This window comes from Pseudophryne corroboree, chromosome 2 (assembly GCF_028390025.1).
Source record: "Pseudophryne corroboree isolate aPseCor3 chromosome 2, aPseCor3.hap2, whole genome shotgun sequence".
NCBI classification, from domain to species: domain Eukaryota; kingdom Metazoa; phylum Chordata; class Amphibia; order Anura; family Myobatrachidae; genus Pseudophryne; species Pseudophryne corroboree.
Window position 1 is genome coordinate 1,044,381,108 of NC_086445.1, and position 10,654 is coordinate 1,044,391,761.

Genomic DNA, 10,654 nt, shown 5'->3' on the forward strand with positions numbered 1-10,654 from the left:
GGCCCGTGTGCACCATACACATTGCACCCATTATAGAAACGCCAATGACTGCGCTACAGAGTACGTGTGCGCCATATAAGACGCTGGTGCGGGGCCAGGAGAGGTGTCCGGGGAAAGTGCTGAGTAACTGCTGCTGTGTCATCATCTGCTACATTGTATCACTCCCGCTGCCCCGCCTCCCCGGTGACGTCACACACAGCCCCGCCCGCCTCCTGTATAACGAGCCCAGGCCGCCCGGCCTCCTGAATAACCGCCTGCCTCGTACAGGTTCCGGGGCGGCGGGGGAGGACTGCAGCCGGCGTTCTGCTCTGGGCTTGCAGGCGCTCGGCGGGGACGCAGCCGTCTATACAGGTTCCGGGGCCGGGCCCCGTCTCGTCGGTGCTGGCACTGCTTGTATAAGAGCCCGGGAGAGAGCGCTGAGCTTGGTCAGTGCTGGCAGACAGGTAGCCGGCTGGACGTGGCCTGTGGGGTCCGTTCCTGCCCGCAACGCTCAGGCACCGGGGGCTCCTGCGGAGGGGGGAGTTCATCCAGGAAGTGTTGTCCCCATTATCTGCCCTGTCTGCAGCCATGGAGGGCCCAGAGACCCCCGAGGGGGACCACGTCCTGAACCTGGCGCGGCTGGGGCTGGAGAACCTCAACCTGGAGCAGGTGACTGAGGAGAGGAGGAAGGAGGTCCAGCAACTGCTGCTGCCCCACAACCGCCTGGTCTTCCTGCCCACCACTGTGGCCACCTTCTCCCACCTCCACCTCCTGGACATCAGCAACAATAGCATGGCCTACATTGGCGAGGAGATCCTGGGCCTGTCCAAGCTGAAGACCCTGCTGGCCAAGAACAACCGCCTGGATGAGTTCTCCCTGCCCAAGGAGTTGAGCAACCTGAGGCTGGAGGCTCTGAACCTCAGTGGGAACCAGTTTGAGGAGATCCCCAGTCAGCTGCTCCAGATACAGACACTCAAGACCCTCTCTCTGGGGGGCAACCGCCTGAAGACCATCCCAGCTGAGATAGAGAACCTGCTCAGGTACAGTGCTGGGGACTATCTATCTAGTTGCTGAGGGACATGTACCTGAGGCTGGGGCTGACCGGGGCACCTGAGGCTGGGGCTGACCGGGGCACCTGAGGCTGGGGCTGACCGGGGCACCTGAGGCTGGGGCTGACCGGGGCACCTGAGGCTGGGGCTGACCGGGGCACCTGAGGCTGGGGCTGACCGGGGCACCTGAGGCTGGGGCTGACCGGGGCACCTGGGGCTGACCGGGGCACCTGGGGCTGGCCGGGCCACTTGGGTCTGGCCGGGGCACCTGTGGCTGGGGTTGGCCGGGGCACTTGGGTCTGGCCGGGGCACCTGTGGCTGGGTCTGGCCGGCGCACCTCTGGCTGGTGCTGGGGCTGTGAGGGGCACCTGGGGTTGGCTGGGGCACCTGTGGCTGGGGTTGGCCGGGGCACCTGGGGCTGGCCGGGGCACCTGTGGCTGGGGCTGGCCCGGGGCACCTGTGGCTGGGGCTGGCCCGGGGCACCTGTGGCTGGGGCTGGCCCGGGGCACCTGTGGCTGGGGCTGGCCCGGGGCACCTGTGGCTGGGGCTGGCCCGGGGCACCTGTGGCTGGGGCAGGCCGGGGGACCTGGGGTTGGCCGGGGCACCTGTGGCTGGGGCTGGCCGGGGCACCTGTGGCTGGGGCTGGCCGGGGCACCTGTGACTGGTGGTACAGACCCCCTGTGTGCTGGGAGAGTGTGTAACTCTCTGGATGACATTGCATCAGGTGTAACAGGAGATTACGCGGAGAGCTGCGCGTGTTGCAATCTATTTACTCTGGTAGTTTGTACAGTCTGTCAGTTCTCGTCACAATACATGTAAATAGTAACGTTCCGGTGCTGCTGCTGCTGCGGTGTGAAAAGCTGAAGGCTATGTATTATCCCACACTGTTATCCAGACACAGAGAATAACCTGAACCCAGGGCCTCATTCAGGCCGCATGCTCCCACAGTCCTAGAACCCCTTCCTGAGCATGTGCGAACCCAAGTGTCCGATGGTGATTGCGTGCGGCTTCGCTGACGCTTGAGAAGCGGTTTGCGATCCTTGGGCTTTCAGTGTGGAGACTGGGAGGTGACCGCGTCACGAGTGTGTCGGAACGTAGCTGCGTTCCCCATTGCAGATCCGCTGGTCCATGTTTGATTGGATTTGGGGAGAGTAGCTAGAGTAGACCCTACGCTGCCGCAGCTGTAGATGGTGCCACGATGTTGGTGCGATACAGTTTCCATCGCTAGTGCAAAGACCATGGAGCCTCTGCGCTCGTACACGCCATTGCACGGTGGGCGTCTCAGCACTCTTACACGCCATTGCACGGTGGGCGTCTCACCGCTTTCCTCTGCTGCTTGTGCACCACTGAGCTGAGACACATGTGCTGCCCGCTTTCCTCTGCTGCTTGTGCACCACTGAGCTGAGACACATGTGCTGCCCGCTTTCCTCTGCTGCTTGTGCACCACTGAGCTGAGACACATGTGCTGCCCGCTTTCCTCTGCTGCTTGTGCACCACCGTGCTGAGAAACATGTGCTGCCCGCTTTCCTCTGCTGCTTGTGCACCACCGAGCTGAGACATATGTGCTGCCCGCTTTCCTCTGCTGCTTGTGCACCACTGAGCTGAGACACATGTGCTGCCCGCTTTCCTCTGCTGCTTGTGCACCACTGAGCTGAGACACATGTGCTGCCCGCTTTCCTCTGCTGCTTGTGCACCACTGAGCTGAGACACATGTGCTGCCCGCTTTCCTCTGCTGCTTGTGCACCACTGAGCTGAGAAACATGTGCTGCCTGCTTTCCTCTGCTGCTTGTGCACCATTGAGCTGAGACACGTGCTGCCCGCTTTCCTCTGCTGCTTGTGCACCACTGAGCTGAGACACATGTGCTGCCCGCTTTCCTCTGCTGCTTGTGCACCACTGAGCTGAGACACATGTGCTGCCCGCTTTCCTCTGCTGCTTGTGCACCACTGAGCTGAGACACATGTGCTGCCCGCTTTCCTCTGCTGCTTGTGTACCACTGAGCTGAGAAACATGTGCTGCCCGCTTTCCTCTGCTGCTTGTGCACCACCGAGCTGAGACACATGTGCTGCCCGCTTTCCTCTGCTGCTTGTGCACCACTGAGCTGAGACACATGTGCTGCCCGCTTTCCTCTGCTGCTTGTGCACCACTGAGCTGAGACACATGTGCTGCCCGCTTTCCACTGCTGCTTGTGCACCACTGAGCTGAGAAACATGTGCTGCCCGCTTTCCTCTGCTGCTTGTGCACCATTGAGCTGAGACACGTGCACCTGGGTCTCTGCTTGTGCTCCGTGCATCACTGAGCTTCGTGGCACGATGAACGGTTTTTGCACGGATATTCTGCCGTGTGACTTTGTCAGGCCAGTTTTTGCTGCTTGGAGCACATGGCATTTCTCCCGGAGCGGACTGGTCTCGCGCTGAGAGCGGTTATGAGGGATGTAAGTCTGGCTCCGTGCACTCATGTCCGGTATCCCAGGAAGTGAGGAGGAATAGGCACAGTACCCCATTGGCCTCTCGCTTCCCCACCAGCCAGCACAATACAAGATGGCGTGTTTATCAGCCCCAGATGACGCCTGAAGATGGGCAGCCTTTTGTATCAAAGTTTTGTGTGACGTTACAGAGTCCTGGACACGGGGAACACGCTGTGTTATGTAACTGCCAGTGATAACGTTCCTGCAGATGGAAGTAAATGTTTCCGTGTGTGGACAGAGGGGGTAATTCTGAGTTGATCGCAGCAGGATTTTTGTTAGCAGTTGGGCAAAACCATGTGCACTGCATGGGAGGCAGATGTGTAACATGTGCAGAGAGTGTTAGATTAGGGTGGGGTGTGTTCAATCTGCAATCTAATTTGCAGTGTAAAAATAAAGCAGCCAGTATTTACCCTGCACAGAAACAAAATAACCCACCCAAATCTAACTCTCTCTGCACATGTTACATCTGCCTCCCCTGCAGTGCACATGGTTTTGCCCAACTGCTAACAAAAATCCTGCTGCGATCAACTCAGAATTACCCCCAGAGCCGGAGATGTTTGATAGGGATGTAGTCACCATACCGACGCCGGGATCCCGATTGCCAGAATGCCGGCAGGGGGGCCCAGGACTGTTTCCACTCGTGGGTGTCCACGACACCCATATAGTGGGAATAGAACCTGTGGCAAGTGCAGCGAGCCCGCAGCGTGGTGATTGCAGCAAGCCCGTAAGGGTCTTCATTGCGCTCGCCCTGCTGCCGGCATTCTGGCGTCCGTATGGTGACTGATCCCGGCGTCGGTATCTTCTAGAAGATGACTTGTATGTTAGGTGTGATTGTAATGACATTCATACATGGGGGGCTGATTCTGAGGGGGGAGTAACACCGCGCTGCACTGCAGGGGGCAGATGTAACGTGTCCAAATTGTGTGTCCTGCATGCGAAAGCCGCCAGTATGTGTCCTGCATGCGAAAGCCGCCAGTATGTGTCCTGCATGCGAAAGCCGCCAGTATGTGTCCTGCATGCGAAAGCCGCCAGTATCTGTCCTGCATGCAACACTAATGAGCAGATTCTGTTACCCCACAGCTAAATGATCGCACAGCTCATGGAATAGCTATTCAATTAAAGTACCTTTTCCCCACTGTGGTAATTAGCACACAGGGGTTTATTTATTACCAGTTATTTATATAGCACACACCTATTCCGCAGCGCTGTATAGAGCATATCCGTTCACATCTGTCCCTGCCCCAGCGGAGCTTACAATCTATTTCTGTGTACACACACTCATTCACACTGGGGTTAATTTTGTTGGGAGCCAATTATACCTACCCGAACGGGGAGACTATACAAACTCCACACAGTTGCAGCCATGGTGGGAATCGAAATCCCCACCTCCGTGCCGTGAGGCAATAATGCTAACCACTACGCCATCCGCGCTGCCCCCCGCTAACTGAATCAGGCAGTAGCGACCATTAGCTGTAGGGTTTAATATGCCCCAAGAAATGTATTTGCATTGCTGCACGGTGTACCCAGGGGCGAAATAACATTAATATTTGTTGCTCTTGTTGTTGTCCGATTAATGAAATATTATTATTAACAAATGATCAGTTCAGTGGTTGTGATCTGACTGCTGAGCTATATTGCGTGACACCCACACACAGTCCTCGAGGAGTTAATGCGTGCCGCGCTGAGGGCCCCTCCCCACGCTGTGTACATTGTACGTTCATCAGGTCCAAAGTGAAGTGTGTATAGAGTTCACAGAGCCCTGTAGGGGCCTTTTCTCAGTACAGGATCCTTTCACAGAGTCTGATTCCTAGAAGCTGCGTTCCAGGAACTAGATGTGGTCTGTACATGTCTGTATACTGTAACCCCCAGCTGGTCCCCTAACACTCGCTGGAAGCACTTAGGTAACATCTGCAGCTACATACACACATATAACCTATAGTAACTTTATCCTGGAGTCCCATCTACATGACCTACAGCATTCCGCGATGGGAGTACTCCCATCTGACGCCTTATTCTAGGTATAGCCACGATTCTACATTATTTCCTTGTCCTCCCTCTCACCCCTCCCCTGTGTAATGAGGACGTCAGTAGGAGAGAGAATCAATGCAGAGAAATGTCACACAGTTATATAAAGGTTCTATCAATAAGACCTCTGCCGGGAGGGGGCATTGCTCTCGTCTAGTGTGGGGGGGGGGTAGTAATGTGACATCGTCTCTCCCCGCCCATCTCTCTGGTGGATAGTCTGCTCCTTGTGAAGCTCAATATGTACAGGTTATAGAGGTGAAGGGATTTGACCAAAGGCTGTGAATATATTCTATAAGGTAAATGAATACTATTTGGGATAATGCCCGTGGTAGCGGGGGCCACACAGGATGAGAGCTGCACCCTGGCGCCTGGGCACGGTCTCCAGCGCTTCCAGCTTCTCTGGCTCCTGACAGTGTGGTCGGCTGGTGAAGTATAGAGGAGATCACGAACCAATGTGACAGCTTCAGCATGTCCTATGTGACCTATCACCACTCCGGCATATTAAGAGCAGAATGAGAGCGCCCCCAGGTGGCCGTTACAGGTATGGCTAGTAATTGCCCAATATCGCCAGTAATAGGTGCTACATGTCCTATCCTGCAGGTTCCATGTGGTTTTCAGGCACCAGATTATTATACCCAGGCACTATGTAGCGTGCCCAGCGTGATAGTGTGACCAGGCAGAATCTCCCAGGAGTGACCGTACAATCCCCTTCTCATGTGGTCTCTTCTTTTATTCCAGCCTGGAGTTCCTGTACCTGGGCGGTAACTTCATCTCCTACATCCCGCCGGAGCTGGCCAACCTGCCGTATCTCAGCTGCCTGGTGCTGTGTGATAACCGCATTGTGAGCGTCCCCCCGCAGCTGGCGCAGTGAGTCCCTGTCTTTATTGTGCTGTAATGGGTCCGTACACCGTACGTAAGGGGGGGTATCTGTGTTCCTGACGTGGGGCATCTATATACTTCTGTCTGTATAAAAATACTCCTTATTGGTGAATGGAAAACTTGTTTATTGATCCAAGTCAGTGACTTTGGATCTGGGATAGACTTGCCCAGAAATTAGATACAGTCCAGTTTGTAGAAGAGAGGCCACCATTGACAAATTGACAATGCCCTTTATTGGAGGTCGTGTATTGAAGGTCTTGACTGTAGAAGGGTGTAAGTTCCAGTCTGCTGACCATCTGTCCATCTCCTGGGTCTAGGGTGCACTCGCTGAGGTCTCTCAGCCTACACAACAACCTCCTGAGCTACCTCCCCCGTGAGATCCTCAGCCTGGTCCGTCTGCAAGAGCTCAGCCTGCGTGGTAATCCACTGGTGGTGAGATTCGTGCGGGACTTGACCTTCAACCCACCCACGCTGCTGGAGCTGGCGGGGCGCACCGTCAAGAGTCGGGGTATCCCGTACTGTCCCTGGGAGCTCCCGGAGAACCTGCTGAGATACCTGGACCTGGCCAGCAAATGTCCCAACCCGAAGTGCGGAGGTGAGATTGCTGTAGATCAGGTGTTTCTGGGGCCCCCAGTAAATGGTGCTGTCTTCACTTTGGCTCATTCGCAGTAGCCATCCCTGTTATACAATTGGGGGAGGGGATGGGGGGTACAGTGCGAAATCATCCCCTGACTGTTAATGTGATTTGCTAATTGTTTGTTTTCTGCTTGCTTCTGGGGCAAAAAAAAAATACAGATTTTATTTCTAACCTATCTGCTTGTGAGCTGACGTGTGGAAAGTGTTGTAGCCTGAACTCTCTCCAATATTCCCAGTGCAGTAAAACACAGCAGGAAGCCACAACTGTGTGTTATTTTTACTTTGTTGAAACAATGGGGGTTATTCCGAGGTGATCGTAGCTGTGCAAAATGTTGCACAGCTACGATCAACTTTCCTGACATGCGGGGGGACGCCCAGCACAGGGCTAGTCCGCCCCGCATGTCAGTGCCGCCCCTCCCCCCCTGCAGAAGTGCAAAGGCATCGCACAGCGGCGATGCCTTTTCACTTCAGGAGTAACTCCCGACCAGCGCAGCTTTAGCGAGCTGGCCGGGAGCTACTCTTCGCGAGCTGGCCCGCAGCGGCGGCGTATGATGTCACGCAGCCGCTGCGGCCCGCCCCCGTTCGGTCCGGCCACACTTGCGGTGGCCAGACCACGCCTACGAAACGGCGGCCAAACGCAGCCGTCTCGCCCATCGATCGCCTCTGCCGGTCCCTGCCGGCGCATGCTCAGCAGGGACCCGTTCGCTCTGCTGCGTGAAAATGCAACGAGCGAACGGGTCAGAATGACCCCCATTGTTGCACTGTGGAAAGTAGCTGACTGTTACTATTGCACATAAACCAATAATCTTAAATGTTCTTTTCATCTGCACGCCAGGAGAAGTATGAATGACTGTTTCCAGCCTTTAATCCTCAGTGACTGACGCGCTCTCTCCTCCCCCTCGCAGGTGTCTACTTCGATTGCTGTGTCCGCCAGATCAAGTTTGTGGATTTCTGCGGGAAGTACCGGTTGCCCCTCATGCATTATCTCTGCTCCCCTGAGTGCTCCTCGCCCTGCAGCTCCCTCTCCTCACAGAGCGAGTCTGACTCGGAAGATGAGGCCAGCGTGGCGGCACGCAGAATGCAGAAAGTACTTCTGGGCTGAGCGCCACCAGACTCTAATCCTAGACTCGCCAGAGCGGGCTCTGTGGAAGTGTTGAGGATTTCATGCCGTTTCTCTACAAGGTGCCCCCCTCTGCATCGCCTGATGGTCGTACTGGCGCAGAGACCCTCTTACTGGCGCAGAGACCACCGGTGCTGTAGAGCCCCCTTACCCAGCACTCTGCTGCCTAGCACAGGAGACGGAAGATCAGCGTCCGTGTCCTGTAGCCAGTGACTGGCCGGCCAGTGTACTGCCGTCACCGCCATATCCTGCAGGAGGACGCACAGCTATGATAACGGACGGACGTGATCTCCTGCCGGGTGATAATTATCAGACCAATCCGTGTCCTGCAATACTGACTAATCCGGATGTTCTCATGTCGGCCTCCTGTGTGAGGCTGCACTGACCGCACTTAGAGGCTGCCGCACTTCATCCCACCTCCGTTGTGTGACGCCGACGTTGGGGGGGAACCTCTGATCACATTTCATTACACGAGTGACATTGGCTTGTGGTATTTTTGTATATAAAGAGTGTGTACAGGTTGTGACTTTTTTTACCAGTTCTCCCATGTAACGCCTGAGAAATATAGAGTCGTTTAATCACTGTGAATAATACGCAGCGTGGCTGTAACATTGAGATTGCCCCATGTGCCTTTTACAACACGGACGGACCAACGTGCGACAGACTGTTGTCACGAGCGCTGAGACTGTCCCTCTGTGTCCCGGTCTCTGCGTTATTCTAGTGACTCTAGCACTGGAGAGAACGGTAGTTTTATATCTGTGAATATCCCGTGCACCCTGAGTTTTCCCTGGGGTGTGCAGTATTTAGCAGTGTGACGGATCTTCGGGAGGCTTTCTCTGTAACGTCCAATAATGGCTCCAATTACAACTAAACTGTTATAAGGTCTGAGCGGAATCTGCATCCTGATGTTTCTCCGTCCTGCGTTGGTGGAGGGGAATATACCCCGTCTGTACACAGGGAGTAGTGACTTATGCTCAGAGTTGTTGTATTGATCTTCCAGCGTAAGCCATAGACTTCAGTGGAACAGTGCCCCCTTCTGGGCAAAATGTAAGAAAATGTAACATTGGGCCTAATTCAGATCTGATCGCAGCAACAAATTTGTTAGCAGTTGGGCAGAACCATGGGGGTCATTCCGAGTTGATCGCTAGCTACTTTTTGCAGCCGTGCAAACGCATAGTCGCCGCCCACAGGGGGAGCGTATTTTCGCTTTCCAAGTGTGCGAACGCCTTGGCAGCCGAGCGCAGCAAAAACATTTTGTGCAGTTTCTGAGTAGGTCTGGACTTACTCAGCCGCTGCGATCACTTCAGACTTTTTGGTGCCGGAATTGACGTCAGACACCCGCCCTCCCTCGAAACTCCTGGACACGCCTGCGTTTTCCCTACCACTCCCAGAAAACGGTCAGTTGCCACCCACAAACGCCCTCTTCCTGTCAGTCACCTTGTGGTCGGCTGTGCGAATGGAATCTTCACTAAATCCATCGCCCAGCACCGATCCTCTTTGTACCCGTACGACGCGCCTGTGCATTGCGGTGCATACGCATATGCAGTTTTGCCAGTTTTTTACCTGATCGCTGCGAAAATCGGCATCGAGCGATCAACTTGGAATGACCCCCATGTGCTCTGCAGGTGTGGCAGATGTAACATGTGCAGAGAGAGTTAGGTTTTGGGTGGGGTGTGTTCAAACTGAAATCTAAATTGCAGCGTAGAAATAAAGCAGCCAGTATTTACCCTGCACAGAAACAATATAACCCACCCAAATCTAACTCTCTCTGCACATGTTACATCTGCCCCCCCTGCAGTGCACATGGTTTTGCCCAACTGCTAACAAAGTTCCTGCTGCGATCAGGTCTGAATTACCCCCATTATTTTTACATGCTGTTGCGATTGAAAGAATGGTTTCTGTAGTTACTTTAATCCATAACCGCTATATAAAGATATATTTATGAATCCTTTGTTGTTGCAGTGTGTTACATGGGTTATAACGGTCACGGGTGGGTGGGTGTCGGGGGCTCCTCCTTATCCGAGCGCAGTGCACGGGTTGTTTTGTCGCTGTGTAAAGCGGCCATTATATTACAACATCGATGCAGGTACGCAGGACGGACAAATACCACCTATACCAGATCGCCTGCTCACCACTGATTCTTATATTATCTGGATGGGGGGGGTGTTAGGATTTTATCTTCTCTTGGATCACCAGATCCCATTACAGGTAATGTCCATGTATTACCATCTGTGATAAGGTGGAGGCATTGAGGTGCTCCTCATCTGCTGCTTCTAACGTGCCTCAACACGGAACACACACACACACGTACACACACACACACACACACACACACACACACACACGTACACACACACACGTATGTGGATATATATAATGTTCCAGCATAACTCCGGAATGCCTGGAGCAATTTACACCAAACTTGGAACACATATGACTTCCAATCTGGAATAAAATGCTGTGGGGGTAAAACACCCCCAGCACCCGTGGGGGTGGGAAGG

At 54.5% G+C, this 10,654-nt stretch overlaps 1 protein-coding gene across 1 annotated transcript; it reads left to right on the forward strand.

The window, feature by feature from the left end:
• Positions 1 to 223: 223 nt before the first annotated feature.
• LRRC58 (leucine rich repeat containing 58) lies at positions 224 to 10,099 on the forward strand. The gene is made up of 4 exons (XM_063956856.1): positions 224 to 1,019; positions 6,257 to 6,385; positions 6,715 to 6,992; positions 7,939 to 10,099. The coding sequence occupies exons 1-4, from the start codon at positions 568 to 570 to the stop codon at positions 8,133 to 8,135; spliced, it is 1,056 nt and encodes a 351-aa protein (XP_063812926.1). The 5' UTR covers positions 224 to 567; the 3' UTR covers positions 8,136 to 10,099.
• Positions 10,100 to 10,654: the final 555 nt, after the last annotated feature.